General features: G+C 46.7%; 1 protein-coding gene across 1 annotated transcript; it reads right to left on the bottom strand.

The window, feature by feature from the left end:
- Positions 1 to 2713: 2713 nt before the first annotated feature.
- Positions 2714 to 13264, bottom strand: LOC118634792 (membrane primary amine oxidase-like). Its single transcript, XM_036269577.1, is given in 5 exon segments — positions 2714 to 2996; positions 3209 to 3338; positions 4022 to 4307; positions 11663 to 12922; positions 12925 to 13264. Coding segments are annotated over 5 exon segments (2292 nt in total). The 3' UTR covers positions 2714 to 2720.
- Positions 13265 to 18727: the final 5463 nt, after the last annotated feature.

The following is an 18727-nucleotide window of genomic DNA, read 5'->3' as shown; positions in this document are numbered from 1 at the left end:
CTCTTTCTCCCTTTCTCTTCTCTCTAAAATCAATTTAGAAAAAAAAATGATTAAAAAAAAAAAAAAGAATGTGGTTCCCACAGTGTTTAGTCTTTGTATGAAGGTCCATTTGCCAGAGTTCAGTTCCTTTCCAGCTCACCTGGTTGAGCCTGGGGTCCAGGCAGCTCTTGAGGGACCCACAGGACTTCCATGGTGTCTGAGCTCCCAATTTGCCATTGCCCTCTGGTAACAAGCTGAGTTGGAACCAAAACTCTGTGCCCTGAATTCCTTCTTGCCAAGGTCTGCCCAGTCAGTGCCCTCCCTACAGCTGGGTCAGTGGCCTGAGTTTCCAACTGGGGAAAGAGCCCCTCTCTTCCTGATCTCATGGCCTACCCTTTTATTAATTGATTGATTGATTGATTCATTCATTTTTATTATATTTTGGTATGTACCCCTAGCAGGAACCGAACCCAGGACTCTCTGGTCTGCAGGCTGACCAAACTGGCCAGGGCATAGCCTACCCTTTTAGAGAAGACACCAAGGGAAGTGGACAAGCTGTAGAAGCAGGGCTGTGGACACCACACACCACATGGGTTTCTATGGCCTGGAGGCACTTGAGAAAGTTTGCTCTTTGAGCCCTACCTTATTCCTGCCTCCACATTTCTTTCTAGAAAATACCCCAGTTCTTATTGATGCCCATCCAAAGTCCACACCCAAGGAGGAGCAGCAGGAATGTGATGTCCTGGAGCCTGTTGCCTGACCAGGCCAGGCTGGTACCTCCTGGGACGCTCCCGGCTCATCTGCTTGCCCATCCCTGACCAGGAAGCTCCTGGCCTGGTTGCCTGAGTTCCCAAGGCTTTTTGGTTCCTACACTCAGTGACAGTCTGGTCATCTATGCTGACTGTACAGTAATGGAGGGCACTGTCACCCATGACCCTGGGAACAGGTGATCCTGAGCATCCACAAAACTCCTTGACTGCTGCTGTCACTTGACCATCCTACCCCTCCTCAAAGCATACTCCACGTGCTCTATGTAAATGGCAGGAATCGGAAGAAGATTATTTGGCAAGGTGACAGGAACATTTTTGCTTAGAGGCAGAGAGACAAGATGAAGAAGGCTGTCCAGAGACAAATGTCTCCCACAAGGAGACAACCAGGGGCTGTCTGGAATGGAGGGACGAAGGAAAATTACAGGAGCTGAAGCAGCAGGGACATCCAGGATCTCAGAGGGAAGGCCAGGGGGTAGAAGCTGAAGTTGTAAGAGGAAGAGGAGAAAGAAAGAGCAGAGAAGGAATGTGTTAGGATGACAGGGAATGAAGACAGACAAGAGCTGGGCCATGGGCCATGAAGGGACCCTATCCCAGGGCTTAAGAAAATACTTGGTTTCTAGAGGTCTCACCTTCATATTCAAGATCCAGGGCAGAGGAGGAGCTGAGCAGACCCAACAAAGTTTCTGAGCGTACTTAATGCCACTGACCCGTACATGTGAAAATGGTCCAATGATAGATTTTATGTTATGGACGTTTTACCACTATAAAACAAAAAAAAGGAAAACAATGGTACAGTCACTTTGGAAACTGGTTTGGTGGTTCCTATAAAGGTTAAACATATGACCCAGCAATTCCACTCCCAGGTTTACACCCAGAGAAGTGAAAATATACGTCCATATGCAAACTCGTGCACGAATGTTCACAGCAGCATTATCTATAATAACCGAATGTCCTTCAATCAATGAATGGATCAACAAAATGTGGTAACAGTCATACAACGGAATATTATTCGGCCCTAAAGGAATGAAATCCTGTTTCATGCTACAAAATAGATGTACTTCAAAAACATTATGCTAAAAGAGGCCAATCACAAAAGACCACAAGCTGTAAATATCTATTTATAGTAAATGTCCAGAATATAGGCAAATCTATAGTGACAGAGATCTTGGTGGTTGCCTAGAGCTGGGAAGGAGTCAAAGGGAAACAGGAAGTGACTGCTAACAGGTACGGGGGTTCTGTCTTGAGTGATGGAAATGTTCTGGAATGAGTGGCATTGGTTGCACAACTTTGTGAATACGCTAAACTCCACTAAATTAGACACGTTAAAAGGGTGAATCTTGCCCTGGCTAGTTTGGCTCAGCGGTTAGAGCGTCGGCCTGCGGTCCGGAGAGACCCGGGTTCGGTTCCCGCTAAGGGCATGTACTTCGGTTGCAGTTTGTCCCCGGCCCTGGTTGGTCGTGCGGGTGGCAGCCACTCGATGTGTCCCTTTCACGTCGATGTTTCTCACTCTCCCTTCCTCTCTCTCCCTCCCATTCTATCTGTACAAAAAATGGAAAAATATCCTCGGGTGAGGATAGAAAAAAAAAAAAAAGGGTGAATCTTATGGTATGTGAATTATATCTCATTGTAAAAGCATAAGATTAAAAACTGTTAGAAAAAAATAAGTCTTCTGGAGAAAAGCTTGCCATCACTCCAGCTCCTGCTGGCCATTCCTCTCCCCTCTGGGACAGAAACCCAGCACATCCAGGGTCAACAAAGCTCAGTCCCTGCTGTGTCAGGCTTCACAGGCTCAGGATGCTTCCAGTAAGGAGGAGGATACAAAGAAGGGCGATGGGAGCAAGGATCTTGGGGGCGGGGCAGGAGAGGATCTTAGTGTGAGACCAGGCTTCCTGGCCCAGTGCCCACTGCTCTCCCCGCCCCACACACCCTGGCCCTGGGGACCCTGGACACATTCCCCATCCCAGGGACCACCTAGTTGTGAGAAAAGCCCCCATGAGAGAAGGCAGGGAGCTCAGGGGCACAGTTAGCAGCCTTGGGGAGGCAAGCCAGGGGGTTGACCTCACAGGCCCCAGCATCCTGGTCCTCCTGGAAATAGATGGAGTCAGCAGAATCGGAGGTGGGGTCCTGGTCAAAGAAGTTGTAGGGTCGGAGGAAGAAGCCCACACCATTCCCCACAGTCACTGTGTTGGGAATGTCCTCTGCATGTGGGATGTGCAGGAAACCAGCAGTCACCCAGGCCACCAAATCCTGGCAGGGGAGAAGGAAGAGGATCATGAGGCCTGACTCTGCTAAAGACACACCTGCCTCGCACCGTAGCCTGGTATGGAACGATTAGGCTTACAAACCCAGGCAAAATGTGAGATCGTAACGCTTCATTTCTTAGTGGATTCTGAAGAGGGCCCTGGCTTGGGAGAGAGTGAAGTGCCTCGTTTCTGCTTCTGCCACCTCCCTAAACTGACCTGCCCTGCAACCGTCTCATTGTTGATGAAGTCAGTGAAATCCACGGTGGGTGTCCAAGGGTCGTTCAAATTGTAGATGCTGGTGCTGCTGGGCTCCTCCTCCTTCCGCTGGGTCACGGCCAGCTGGTACCTACAGGAGATTTGGATTAGACCCACAAGGTCCTCAACCCGTCCTACTGTGTGAAGCTGCACTGAAGAGGGAACAGAAAAGAAATATAAGCATAGAAATGTTGGAGTAGTGAGCCTCTTTGTTATTCTCTGTTCACTTCCCACTCTCCCTCTCTGTCTCTCTCGTAGAGTTCCCACATTTGTTCAGCATCCTGCTGATATCTCAAACATCAGCTGACCATTGTTCAGACTTCAGGTCCTAATATCATTTGGACATCCATCTAGACCAGAGCCTGGGCCCTGGGTGCATGGACACATCATGATTCCCATTTTAGGCCAATTTCAGTATCTCAAATGCCTGGATGTTAGAGAATACTCCCTCAGATCTGTGTTCTTCTCTTATTCCCCCTGGCCCCCAGCAACCCTTATTGTGAACATTTAAAGTTGAAAGAATAGTATAGTGAACATACGTATGTCCACAACCCAGAATCTACCTTTCACATTTTATTGTATTTGATCCTGCATGCATCTCGCCATTCATCCATCCATTCAGTAGGCCTCATTTTAAATAGCTAAAGATTGTGGCCACAGGACTGTGCGTGTGTGCATGTACACCCACAAGAGGTGGGAGAACCTGGGTCCCCAGCAACATGAGGCCCTTCTTACAGTCCATCACCCCAGCCTCTCTGACAGCCCACCACTCACCTCCCCCAGCTGAAGGCTCTCTCCATGGAGCTGTTCTGCGGCAGCGGCTCTCCAGCAAAACTGAGAGTCTGGATGCGGTAGCCCCGTGGGTGACCCCACTTGTTGCTCTGGTTGCTGGCCAGGTACAGGTAGCGAGGGGAGGCACTTCCCAGGGGGAAGGTGGCCTGCTCCTCAGTCTCTAGCAGCTTCCGGGTCACCTGCAGCCTCTGCATCTGGTGCTCAGGGCTCCAGGGTACCGCCATGGGGACAAAGACCATGTCCTCAGCCCAGACCCAGTTCTCCAGTCCTGCCGGGTGGGAGGAAGGAGGAGGAAGAAAGGGTGGGAGAAAGGGCTGATCACGCAGCTGCCTTGTACCCACCTGGCTTCACTCAGATTGGGGGCCCAAGAGAAGCCCAGAACTGAGTATGTTCTCTACTTTCCTTCTCTCTCCCCAAGATATCCCTTATCCAGATTTAGAGAAGGTCTTTCTCTCCGATGTCATCTCTGGTAACAGTCCTGGATGCCTTGTGACTGGGTCTCCCCTGACCTTCCTCTGAGAGGCTGCAAGGAAAGTTGTTTACCTGAGGCTGAAGCAGCCTCACAGGCAATGTGCAGAGTTAGAGCTTCTGATCTGAGGAAGGGCTTTGCACCTCATATCTGACGCCCTATGCCATCACCAGAACTGCCTTTTCATGAAAATAATAATAGCTGTAGCTCACTTTTATTAAACCGGAAGATGCTGTGCACAGGCAGCATGCTGAGTGCTTTACATGTATTGATGATTTACTTGTATAACAAACAGCCTCATGAAGAAGAACTACAATTGTCCCCATTTTACAGATGGGACAGTTGAGGCATAGAGCACTTAAATAGCCCTTGTCATGAAAGGCATATGGTTAGTACTGTGGCAGTGCTGAGTCTTAGTTTGGCTCTACTGCCTACACATCAGCACATGGAGGAAACCAACACAGAGTGGCCCCACCTCCTGTGGACAGCAGCCATGTGGGCCCAGTGCTGCTGGAGCTTGGAGGTGTTTCTCATAGTGTCAGGTTTGCAAAGGAATTAGAAGCAGGGCTAAGGCAGTCTGTTCCCTGAATTTTGGAGTTTTGAATGTTTTGTTAGAGTTTAAATAGGTCCCCTGTTAGGAGTCAACTTGAGTGATCTGAGACCAAGAGCAGAGAACTGAAACATGCCGCAAGCTTCCTCCATACCTCCCAAGACCAGAGGAGAACAGGAACTGATTAAGTAAACCTTTAGTTTCCTTTTGTGGACTCACTGCCCTTGGCCATACCCTGGTGTTTTCACCCACAGGTGACCATTAAAGGCCAAGAGTTCTTTCTGGTGCATCCACATAAGCGAGCTCATGTGGATAACAACAGTAACTAATACTTCTCTCTATGGGTCTGGCACTGTTCCAGGGCTTAACTGTCATCATTGCTCTGATGGTTGCTAGAAGGATTGGGGGTTAGGGGACTGGGTGAAAAAGGTGAAGGGATTAAGAAGTACAAATTGGGCTCTGGCCGGTTTGGCTCAGCAGTTAAAGTGCCAGCCCATGGACCAAAGGGTTGTAGGTTCGATTCTGGTCAAGGGCATGTACCTGGGTTAAAGGTTTAATCCCTGGCCTCCGTTGGAGTCATGCGGAGGCAACCAATCAATGTGTCTCTCTCACATCGAAGTTTCTCTCTCTTTCTTCCTCCTTCCCTTCCACTCTCTCAACAAATCAATGGAAAAATATCCTTGGGTGAGGATTAAAAAAAAAAAAGAAGTACAAATTGGCAGGTACAAAATAGTCACAGGGCCCTGGCTGGTTTGGCTTAGCAGCGAGAGCGTTGGCCTGCGGACCAAAGAGCCACGGGTTTGATTCCAGTCAAGGGCACGTACCTCAGTTGTGGTTCGGTCCCCGGCCCTGGTCGGGTTGTGTGGGAGGCAACCAGTCGATGTGTCTCTCTCACATCAATGTTTCTCTCTCTCTCTCTCCCTCCCACTCTATCTGAAGATAAATGGAAAAAGTGTTCTCAGGCGAGGATTTAAAAAACAAAACAAAATCCACAGGAATGTAAGGTAGAACATAGGGAATATAGTCAATAGCATTGTTATAACTAAGTACAGTGCCATGCAGGTACTGGAAATATCAGGGGGATCACTTTGTAAAGTATATGATTGTCTAACCACTATGCTACAGACCTCAAACTAATACAAAATAATATTGAATATAAAATATAATAGAAAAAACAAAGAGTTGTCATTATTTAGATGCAGAGATAAAAAGACATGTGTGTCAGTTAGAATATGCTCATTTATTTTCTAGCTAAGTCCAATGAGAGAGCCTAAAACAATGAGATCCCAGTCATAGTGAGCACACCTGGGACCCAGATCTTGGTTTCTAAATATTGCTCTGCAATAAAAGCAACCAGAACTCCTTGGAGAAATGGTTTATTGAGTCCAGAGCTGGAGCATGAGAAAACAAAATGAAATTGGAACTTCTTGTGCTGCCAGGAAATAAAGAAGTACTATAGAAAGGATGGAGGCTTCTGATCAAGATGGTGGTGTAAGTAAACACAGTACTTCCACAACCTCATAAAAAATACAACTAAAGTACACAATTACCATCATTCAGAACCACCTGAAATCTTGCTGAACAGAAGTCCTACAACTAAGGATATAAAGAGGAAGCCACATCAAGACTGATAGGAGGGATGGAGCTGAAATCAGTTTGGTCCCACATCTGTATGAGGCAGATAAAAATCAGGAGGAATATCTCAGCTGTGGAGGTCCCACCTGAGGAGTGAGGGGTCCCATTCACACACCAGGCCCACCAGCCCCACCAGCCCAGGGTTCCAGTGCCAGGAGGAGGAGTTTCCATAACTTTTGGCTACAAAAATCAGCAGGGATTGTGGCTGAGTGAGACAGAGCACTCTGGAGTCCCAGGGAATTCTTCTTAAAGGGCCCATGCATCAACTTACTTGGACTCAGTCTCTCTGAGTTCCAGTGCTGGGGAGGCAGCTTGAAAGGCATCAGAGACATATAGGGAGGAACTGAATTGTCTGGTATCAGGGTGAAGACCGGAGGGGCAACTTTCTCTTAGAAGTGCTTACAGAAACCATTATTCCTTTGCTGAGCCCTTTCCCTCCAGAGTCGGTAGGTTGGTGCTATATCTGAATCTCCATCAACCTGGCTATCATTGTTCACCCTGCCCTGTTGATTCCATGAGGCTCTGCCCCACCAACTTGCAAGCCTGCTCTTATTGTTTCTAGTGGCTTTTCCATCTGAATGGCCTATCTTGGCTCATGCCTCAGACTTTTCTAACGTCCCTAAGTAAGCAGCATCTGGCCTTGGCATGCCCCTTACCTCTTGCTGTAGTGGCCCCAGGCTTGGCACTAGCAGCAGCCTCCTTGATTCATAGCTTGGCCTCTCCTGGGCACCTCTACTCCCAGCACAAGTGGAATCCATCTGCAGATTGCTTTGTAGCTCATGTCTGGTGGCCACAGGCAGAACACAGGCAGTGGCTGACCTTGGCCTGCACGTCCTGGGAGGCCACAGAGCCAGTGCACCTTGTGGATAGCTTCAGATCAAGTTGAAGCACCACCCAACCATCTCCACAAGTGGCACACTCAAGGGGCAGACTCAGTGGGCACTAGAACCCTGCTGAAGTAAATCCTGTCCCATGGGGTAGGCCCCTGCACAGCAGATCCACCACAGTGGTTGGCCCTGGGGGTAAATTCCTCCCATTGATGTGCCAACAGCAATCAAGGTTCAACTACAACAGGGGTGTATACAGCCCACAGAGGGGGTGGGGCATACCTGGAAGGCCCAGCTCAGGTGAATGGGGAGGTTTGCCACAGGAACCTACAGGATACCTACTACATAAAGCCACTCTACCAAGCCCAGGAGACATAGCAGCTCTACTTAATATATAGAAACAAACAGAGGGAGGCTATAAAAATGAGGAGACAAAGAAACATGTTCCAAATGAAAGAACACAATAAAACTCCAGAAAAAGAACTAAACAAAAAGGACACAAACAATCTACTAGATACAGAGTTTCAGAACATTAGTTATAAGGATGCTCAATCAACTTAGGAGACGAATAGGTGAACTTAGAACATCAACAGCATAAAAAATGACATGGAAACCACAAGAAAGAACCAGTCAGAAATGAAGGATATACTAATTGAAATAAAGGATAATTTACAGGGAATCAACAGTAGAGAAGATGAAGCTGAGAAGCAAAACAGCAATTTGAAATAAAAGGAAGCATAAAACACCCAATCAGAACAGCAAAAGAAAAAAAAAATTTAAAGAAATGAGGATACTGTAAGGAGCCTCTGGGATAACTTCAAGTGAACCAACATTCGCATCATGGTGGGGCTAGAAAGAGAAGAGAAAGAGAGCAAGAAATTGAAAACCTATTAAAAAAAATAATGATGGAAAACTTTCCTAACCTGTTGAAGGAAATAGACATACACGTTTGGGAAGTGCAGAGAGTCCCAAACAAGATGAACCCAAAGAGGCCCACAACAAGACACATCGTAATTAAAATGCCAAAGGTTAAAGACAAAGAGAGAATCTTTTTTTTTATCCTCACCTGAGGACATTTTTCCATTTTTGTTCAGGTAGAGTGGGAGGAAGAGGGAGGAAGGGAGAGAGAGAGAAACATCGATGTGAAAGGGACACATCGAGTGGCTGCCTCCTGCATGACCCCAACTGGGGCTGGGGACAAACTGCAACTGAGGTACGTGCCCTTAGCGGAAATTGAAACTGGGTCTCTCTGGACCTCAGGCTGACGCTCTAACCACTGAGCAAACCTGGCCAGGGCAAGAGAGAATCTTTTTTAAAAACTATGTTTTTATTGGTTTGAGAGAGAGAGAGGAAGGGAGAGGGAGAGAGAGAGAGAGAAATTGATGTGAGAAACATTGATTGGCTGTGTCCTCCATGCCTCCCACTGGAGACTGAGCCTGCAACCTGGACATGTGCCCTGACTGGGAATAGAACCTGCAAACTTTTTATGCATGGGACGACACTCAACCGAGCCACACTCACCAGGGCCAAAGAGAGAATCTTAAAAGCAGCAAGAGAAAAGCAGTTAGTTACATACAAGGGAGCTCCCATAAGACTGTCAGCTGATTACTCTACAGAAACTTTGTAGGTAAGAAGGGATTGGCAAGAAATATTCAGAGTGATGAAAACCAAGGACCTACAATCAAGATTACTCTACCCAGCAAAGCTATTATTTAGAATTAAAGGACATATAAAGAGCTTTCTAGACACTAAAAAGATAAAGGTGTTCATCATCACCAAAACAGTTTTACATGAAATATTAAAGGGCCTTGTTGAAAAAGAAGGAGGAGGAGGAGGAGGAGGAGGAGGAGGAGGAGGAGGAGGAGGAGAAAAGAAATAAAGTCTTGGTTGGCTTGGCTCAGCAGTTGGAGCATCGGCCCAAGGACCAATGAGTTGGGTTCATTTCTGGTCAAGGGCACGAACCTCGGTTGTAGTTCCTCCCAGCCTTGGTCAGGTTATGCTGGAGGCAACCAGTCAATGTGGCTCTATTGCATCGATGTTTCTCTCTGTCTCTCTCTCTCTCCCTACCTCCCTCTCTATCTGATGATAAATAGAAAAGTGTCCTCAGGTAAGGAATTTTTAAAAAAGGGAATAAATACATATCTATCAACAATGGAATACAAAGAACAAAATAAATGAACAAGCCGAACAGAAACAACTTTACAGATACGAAGAACATTTTAATGCTTACCAGATAGGAGGGAGCTTGGGGGGTCAGGTGAAAAAGGTGAAGGGATTAAGAAGTATACATAAGTAGTAACAGAATAGTCATAGGGAGGTCAAGTACAGCATAAGGAATATAGTCAATAATATTCTAATAACTGTGTATAGTGTCAGAGAGGTATGAAATTTATTGGGATGATCACTTAATATATTACATAATATCTAATCACTGGAGTGTACACCTGAAACTAATATAATATTGCATGTCAACTCTAATTTAAAAATAAAAAACGATGATAAAAAAAAAGGAAAATGAACCCTGGCCAGTTTTGCGCAGTGGTTAGAGAATCGGTCCTTGGACCAAAGGGTCACGGGTTTGGTTCCCAGTCAAGGGCATGTACCTTGGTTGCAGGTTCAACCCCTGGCCCTTTGTTGGGGTAATGCAGGAGGCAACCAATTGATGTGTCTCTCTCACATCAATGTTTCTCTCACTCTCTCTCCCTTCTTCCCTTCCACTCTATCTAAAAAAAATCAATGAAAAACTATCCTCAGGTGAGGATTAACAAAGAAAGAAAGAAAGAAAGAAAGAAAGAAAGAAAGAAAGAAAGAAAGAAAGAAAGAAAGAAAGAAAGAAAGAAAAGAAAGATGAAAAAATGGAGACATGTTCAAAGGACACAAGAATCAACCTCAAAGATCTCCTAATGACCAAACAAAACTGGAACAATTTAAAAAATAAAGTAAATGACAGTACTGGGAGGACTGGGTTATGACCCTTGGAACAAAATAAATATCCATGAATCCTTACAATTATGAATAAATAATTATGCACATAAATAAGTGAAAAAGAAAGAATAACTATTCCCTATGGAGAATTCCAATTAATAAATGTATAAAGAATCAGAAGAAAATGTAAATGACCAGCAGGAAAATAACACAGTAGTAATTGATGCAGGAAAAATCCACTAATAGATGCTAAAATTAGTGGGCAAAAATTGAGAAGAAAAGAAATGGGGTATTTGCATAACATCAAAGTCATTTCCCCAAGATATTTATTCAATACAAATAAAAAATATTAACTTTTACCATGAAGAAAGCTGGAAGAAGCTTCTCTCTCTCTCCCATTATTTTGGGGGGGAGGCAACCAAATTTTTGGTGGCCTTAAGAAAAAAAAAAGGGCCCTGGCCGGTTTGGTTCAGCGGTTAGAGCGTAGGCCTGCGGTCCAGAGAGACCCGGGTTCGGTTCCCGCTAAGGGCACGTACCTCGGTTGCAGTTTGTCCCGGCCCTGGTTGGTCATGTGGGTGGCAGCCACTCAATGTGTCCCTTCCACGTCAATGTTTCTCCCCCAACACACACACACTCTATCTGAACAAAAAATGGAAAATGTCCTCCGGTGAGGATAAAAAAAAAAAAAAGGAAAGCTGGAAAACACCACCTTAACCAAGTGCTTGAGGTCAACATCACTGATAATAAGACAAACACATCGACATCATGTACCCTCCGATGTGATGCAGTGAGAACAACATAACTGTGTTTTCTTCTCCATTAGAATGTAAGCCTCTTGAGAACCAATATGTTGTTTCTTTTGTTAAACTGTGTTCGTGTAGTGCTTGACACAAATATGCATTCAGTAAATATTTGTTGCTTGCATGAATGATATGTTATATGAGAAAAATAAAAGTGCCTCATATATCTTTATACATAGGATACAATATACTAAATTCTATAATTGCAGATGCAATATTTTAAAAGATGGAAGAATTTTTTTAAGTGTAGAAGAATAACTAATCTGCTAAGGGTGAAATCTCTTAGGCATCTGATACTTTGCACATTTACTTCATATACTTTTACATTTTTAATGTTTCAGTGACAATTTTTAGCACTAGGCATGGAGACTTCAGCTCCCTCTTCTGGAGAATACTTGACCCTTCAGGGCATCTTACCTGCTACATCCAGATCCACCATGAAGTGGGCACTGTGGGTGTGGGCAGTGCCTAGTGTGTGCTCCCCAACTTGGTTCCCATAATTTCGGGCAGCACCAAAGAGGAACATTGAGCTGATGTACCCCGTGGCATGGAATTTGACTTCTATGGCCCCACTGGGGTGGAAGACCATATCCCACACGTAGTCATAGTTGAGCATGGTAGACACAGATCTGACGACCAGCACTGTCTCTGCAAGGCCCCCAAAATAGTGGGAGTGGATATCTGAGTGGTGTCGCCTCAAGGGGAGACCCTGGTTCTGTTCAAACACACAGAAGGCATCTCGTATTGTCTTGGGGTCTTGGGACTCCAAAAGGAAGTGCCAGTCCACATAGGTGGCCAGGTAGGGGCAGTCCACCCCACGGGTCAGGGGTGAAGAGAAGTGACCCAAGCCAAAGCCACCATCTGTGTACCGGCTTCTTAGAGCAGAAGGAGAATCGCCACCATAGATGGTCAAGGCCTCCTGAACGCTGACTTCATAGGCCACTCTCTCCCCTTGGAAGCGGATGTCAAAGATCCTCGGGCCACTGAAAGCTCCAAGGCCAAAAGAGAAAGTCCACAATGAGGAGGCCACTCGATGTCCCTGGACACTGAAGCGGGGGCCCTGGCCCTGAGGATGGAACTGCAGAGGGGGAGCCGGACCCGGGGGCACCTGAGACTTCAGGGACCAGGACGCACCTGTGCCATTGTCTGGGATCAGCACCACATTCACCAGGCCGGCCTCAAACTCATCCTCCAGCTGAGCCAGACTCTTATAGTAGCGGCCTTGGAAGAACACCTTCTGGATGGTCCAGTGGGCAGGGTCCAGAGCCTTGTGGTCCACCAGCAGCTCCAACCCTACAGGGTGCAGGAAAAACCCAGCCCCTGAGATGTTGTAGTAGAGACCAAACCAGGTGGCTCGGTCCCCTGATTGCACACCCCGGGGTGCCGTGTTCATCGTCACTAGGTTCCTTCCCTGGTGCTTGTAGAAGCAGCAGTGGTGGAGGAGACCAGCAGCCTGGGGCAGCTCTCTGTCGAAGATCATCTGGTCTATGTCCAGGTACTCTCGGATCAGCACGGGGCGTCGGTGATAGGGCAGGGGGCCCCCGTGACGCTCCACAGTCACATCCCGCATGTAGGAGGGGTGGGGCAGCGGTCCCACCACCAGCTCAGTCACGTTGGGCTGGGGTTGTCCACCAAAGAAGACAATGGCCAGTGTCTCCCGGGCAGGTGGGGGGCTCATCTGACAAGATGGGCCAGGGCTGCAGCCTTGGAAGGCAGCCGTAGCTCCACTGAGAAGACGCAGTTGTCTGATGGGCGGGCCTGGGCTGCATCCACCAGGCCTGGCCCCAGCTGCTGGGTCAGAAAGCTCATCACAGCCGTCAGCTCCTCTCGGCTCAGGTCTGCAAACAGCTGGCTCTGGCCAGGGTGTGTCCAGTGCTGGGCACTGGGAGGTATGGAGGGGCAGTGGGGAAACAATCCAGGTTTACATTCCCTCTCGAATCCTTCCTCACTCCCGGCTCCACATTCAGCCGTGTCTATCACCAAAACACTACAAAGGGACAAAATAAGGAAGAAAGCCATAGCTAAAGCTCCTGGGCTGTCTTCAGATTCTTGAGTTGAACTACAGAATGGGAAATAGAAAGATAAACAGGAGCTGGGTGCAGGATGCCTCTTTTAGTCTCTGCAGGTTCCTGATCTCTAGCTGGTGCTACTGGGCAAGAGGCATGATGGGTACATTGAAGACAATCAGCCCAGGGCAGTGGGTGGGGTGGGGGTGGAGACAGCCAGGGGTCAGGCCAGGCTTGGGAGGTGGGGCTGTGGTAGGAACCTGGACTCTAAGTGGCCCACATAAGCCTCTGTCCTCTGTTCCAAATCAAATACTTAGGATCAGGGCTGGGGAACAAAGTGGGGGAAAGGTTGGTTTTGGAGATAACAGAGCTGGAGGGAGGAAAAAGGAACTGACAGGAGCAAAAAGAGACTGTACTGGTGGAACTTTTCTCCTGGCTACAAGGTTGTAAGTGAAACTCATCTGCCCACACCTCTCCACCCAGGTTCCCTCATTCCTTCCTTTAGTTCATGGTGCCCTCCAGACTGTTCCTAGTCACTCTCTCCTGCTCCCCCCACCAACCAGAACCCTACTGAAAACCCCAGGGATGCTTGAGAGTAATGTTGTGAACACAAAGCACCTGGGAGGAGTCGAAGGCGGAAAGGCTGAGTGAGACAGGTCAACACCGTGGAGGCTCTGTGAGTACCCTAAGTCACTGGAGTGTGCAGGAGCAGGGGCCAGTAGGAAGTTGGAGGGGGTGCAGGGGCACACACACCTTGAGCAGGACTGATGGGTCAGGTTCAGGGGGCCTGGAAAACTGGCTGTGGAATTAGCCTAGCAGCCCTCAACTCCAGGAAACCTTCCTCCGTAATGTTGCAGACCCAGAGAGCACAGCCGCCCTGGCCAGTTTGGCTGAGCGGTTAGAGCGTCAGCCCGTGGACCAGAGACAGAGAGCACGGCCATCTCCATTCTCTGCCAGGTGGTGTGCAGGAGGCCACCATGATCTGGGCAGCCAGGTCCCGAGGGGAACTAGGAGAGACTGAAGATTCCAGAGAAGGAACATGCTTCTTTCCTGAGTCTAGGGGAGAATCCTTTCCAAGCTGGACATGTCCAGGAAGACTTCCCCAGCAGTGATACTCGACTGAGCTTGCAGGCAGAATGCATGCTCCTGGCAGAGAATGGGAAGGACATTTCAGCTCAAGGGAACAGAAGGTGCAAAGTTACAAAAACTTGAGACGGCTTCAGCAAGGGCAGGGAATGGGCAAAAGGTCAGTGTGCTTGGTGTGAAGTGGGGAAGGGAAGGACGGCAGGCAAAAGAGGTAGGGACAGGAAGCTTTGTGTGGTTCATGTTTTAAGTAATGCAGTAATTCAAGGAAGACAGTGAAACATCTCAGAACTTATACAAGTTAAATTAGGTCAACCAATCTCAGAAAGGTCAGATTATCCAGAAATATTTAAGCAACCAGCTCTATTTAGGTGTGGAAACTGGACAGGTTTTCCTCTCCTTTGTTCTTTAAACCTGTAGGAGGAGTAATGGGGTTTTTTGAGAAAGGGAGGGACCCCTCCTCCAGGATGGAATTTAAACAAAATAACCCCCTCTCCAGGGAGATTAGCCAGCTCTACCTGTCTTCCAGTGAAAATGGGAACCAGTTTTGCTTTCGCTGATCTAATTTGCATACTCTGCAGAAACTATTCATGGAAAACAGTATTTTAAATATTTTTTATTTAAAAAGTGTTTTAAAAAATATTTTGGTGAACAAACAGGATAAAATGGGGTTTTGCTCTAGGAGAAAGTGTGGGTTTGCTCTAGGTGTGGGTCAAGCCCTCCTCCCATCCCTGTCTTGGCAAGTCTGGCCACTGAGCATAGTGGCAGTGGCCGCTGTCAGCTGAAGACTAACCAACCATTCCCCAAAGCCCCAGATGATAGAGTTTCCCCAACACAAAGATGAGTGCCCCTCCCGCAAAAGCATGTCTGTAATTGGATTTCCTTGCCAACCAGGTGAATGAGGGCACAGGACTGGTTATCTGTTATAGAAAAGTAGAGAAATATGGCATTTTATACCTAATCCTGAGAGTTGCGGAGAAAAATTCACACCCAATGTTCCTGTTGACTGAACAATAGGAAGGAAATGAGGGAGTGAGAGCTTCTTGCAGTCAAGATAAACAATAGAACTGCTATAACTAAGGCAGGAAGAGGTTTTTGGAAATGGGCCGTGTGACCTGGAGAATAAGGGGGCGCAGAATCTAAGGTCAAGGCCTACCTACCTCTGGCCACAAGGCAACTGTGAGTCTAGGTCTTTCATAAATCATGGTCTTAGATCCCAGCTAGATTACACTGTTAGGATTGCTAATGTTTTTTGTCCTGAACAGTGTTACCAAGCAGAGGAAAAATATTCACTCTTATGGGGTATCACCAAACTCTCACATGGGGAGGTGGGTAATGATGGGGGTGGAGAGCCCTTTGACTTGGCTGGTGGGGAACTGGTGTATAAAAAGGCATCACCCTGATCTGGTCAGCGCTGTTCAGTGGTTAGAGCATCAGCCTGCACACCAAAAGGTCTCAGGTTTGATTCCCAGTCAAGGGCACAGACTTGGGTTGCAGGTTTGATCCCTGGCCCCAGTTAGGGCATGGGTAGGCGACAGCCAATTGATGTGTCTTTTTCACATTGATGTTTCTCTCTCTCTCTCCCTCTCTCCCTTCCACGCTCTCTAAGAATCAATGGAAAAAATATCTTTGGGTGAGGATTAACAACAACAACAAAAAAGACATCACTCTGACCACCTTCCCTGTGTCTAGCTGTTGTATTGTTTCCTCTGATATTGTGTCATCCCAATCTTCATAATCATCACAGAATTAATCAGGAGACAGGACTATACTGCTTCTTCTACTAGATCTTCTCTTTGAGTAAACTTGGCCCCAGCCTCTGGGAATGTGATGAAGATGAGTTTATCCCTGGGAGCCAAAGTCCATCCCGAGCTCTCAGGCTGAGGACTAGGCTCAGAACACTATGCCTGAGCAGAGCTGCTGCCCCAGAGACCGTGTGGTCAACTTGGCCTCCTCATACAGCAGGTTACACTCTGTACTGATCAGCATTCTAAGGAGATGACTCTGGCTTGGGTGTGGAACAGACTAGAGGTGAGGAGACCAGTGGGAGGCAAAGGGCCTGGATCAGGCCAGTGACCTGGAGGACAGAGAAGAAGGGATGACTCTGAGAGATGTTTAAGGGTAGAGTTTACAGGACTTAGTGTCTGATTGGTGTGTGTGGGTAGGGAGGGCACAGCATCCTACATGACACAAAAGTTTCCCATTGTGTGACTGGGTGGGTGGTGGAGCCTTTCACCAGAAGGACGTCCACAAAGAGCAGCGAGTTTAAGGGAGAAACAAACAAGTTTGAGTTTGAGGTGCCCATGGGAAACCCCAGTATAGATGCCTAGAAAAAGAGAAGCTAGCTCTATAGATCTAGAGTACAGGAGAAAGGTTCTAGGCTAAAAACATAGATTTGGGCAAAACAACAAATACTAGCAGTTAAAGTGCTAGAGGCTGAAGTCACTCAGGGAGGACCTCTGCAGAGAAGAGAGGAGGGTCAAGGACAGAGTCTTGGAAAATGCAGTGGTTTGGGGCTAAGGGGGCTGGGTGAGCCGAGCAGAGGCAAAGGAGCCAGCACAGAAGACTGAGAAGCAGCAAAGATGGATGAAGAGGGTTCCGAATGTGGGGAAGTCAAGACAGAGTTTCAAGAGGGGAGCAGTCAGTGCTGTCAAATGCCACTGAGATGTCCAGAAAGTAGGCAGCTATAAAAGCATGCAGGTAGAAGTCACTGGTGACCTTTGTCAGAGTAGTGTCTGTGGCTTGAGGGTCAGTGGAGGGAGGGCAGGGGTTGTGGGTAGACTGGGGGCAGACAGGAAGCAGAGCCAGGACAAAGTTGAATCTATAAGCAGCAGCATAAGCAATATGGAACTAGAATTTAAATATCCACAGTTCTAAAGCACCTAAGAAGAATAGACTGAAGAGGAAGTTCTCTACCAGGCACATTTATGCACTTAAACTAGTAGTCAATAGAAACCCAAGCCCACCTAATCATACGGAACTACAGGTTGATAGTTGTTCTAGCAGTGAAGAGGTGAAGGAAAAAATTCTGACCAAATACCAGTCAGACCCAGCAAAAAGCTTCAACTCATGGAAGGTAAAGAACCTGCAACTGGAGCCAAGAAGAGTAACAAATCAAATGTACAAATAAATAAAATCTTGCCAGTGATGCTTTTCCAGACCTACTCTTAACAAACATACCTGGTTTTTTAACTAATGGTTCAAGTTCTAATAAACTTCAAGAGTTTTCAAAGAGAAGAAATAGAAGACAACCTAGGAACAATTCACATGTCTAATAGTACCAAAGACCTCAAAGACCTGATATTAAGTGGAGGAAGAAGTTTGCAAACCGATAGATCTATGGATAGTACCAATATTTTATTGGTACCTGAAACTGATTATGGCACGCAGGACAGTATCTCATTACTGGAACCTGACACCCCAGGGAAGGCAAAAACAGCTCCAAATCAACATGCGGGTCTGTGTGCAGAAATTAAAACCCCCAAGGAACTTATCCATAGTTGTTCTAAAGATACTAGAAAGGACAGAGAGGACTTTTAGGATCTATTGAAACCTGAAGTTAACCACACTCAGGAGACAAGCATAGAAATGGAGGAGAGTGAACTTGATACGCAGTATTTACAGAATACATTCAAGGTTTCAGAATGTCAGTCATTTGCTCTGTTTTCAAATCCTGAAAAGGAATATGCAACAGTCTATGCCCACTCCAGGTCCTTAAGGAAACAAAGTCCAAAAGTCACTCTTGAATGTGGACAAAAAGAAAATCAGGGAGAGAAAGAATCTGAAATCGAGTATGTACGGACAGTTTACACAACAGCAGGCTTTCCTATGGTTTGTGAGAAAGACGAAAAGCCAGAAGAATATGCCAAATGTAGCATGAAAGGAACCTCTAGCCTTTGTCAGTCACCTCAGTTCAGAGGCAATGAAACTGATCTCACTATTGCAAATAAACCCAGAATTTCACGAAACCCATATCATATGCCATACATTTCTCCCATTAGGTCCTTTGTTAAAACTGTAAGTAAGAAAAACCTGTCAGAGGGAAAGTTTGAAGAACATTCAGTGACACCTGAAAGAGCAATGAGAAATGAGAACATTCAAAGTACAGTGAGCCCAATTAGCCTAAATAACAGAGAGAGCACTTTTAAAGAAGGCAGCTCAAGCAGTACTAATGAAGTAGGCTCTAGTATCAATGAAGTAGGTTCCAGAGGTGAAAACATTCAAGCAGAACTAGGTAGAAACGGGACTTCCGGTCAAGATGATGGGTAGGTAAACATGGTATCGCGTCCTCCCACAACCACATCAAAGTTACAACTAAACTACAGAACAACCATCATTCAAAACCACCTGAAATCAAGCTGAATGGAAGTCCTACAGCTATGGAATTAAAGCA

Source organism: Molossus molossus, unplaced genomic scaffold (genome assembly GCF_014108415.1).
Source record: "Molossus molossus isolate mMolMol1 unplaced genomic scaffold, mMolMol1.p scaffold_m16_p_19, whole genome shotgun sequence".
NCBI classification, from domain to species: Eukaryota; Metazoa; Chordata; class Mammalia; order Chiroptera; family Molossidae; genus Molossus; species Molossus molossus.
Note: the sequence above shows the minus strand (reverse complement) of the source record. Positions and strands in the feature narration are given on the sequence as shown.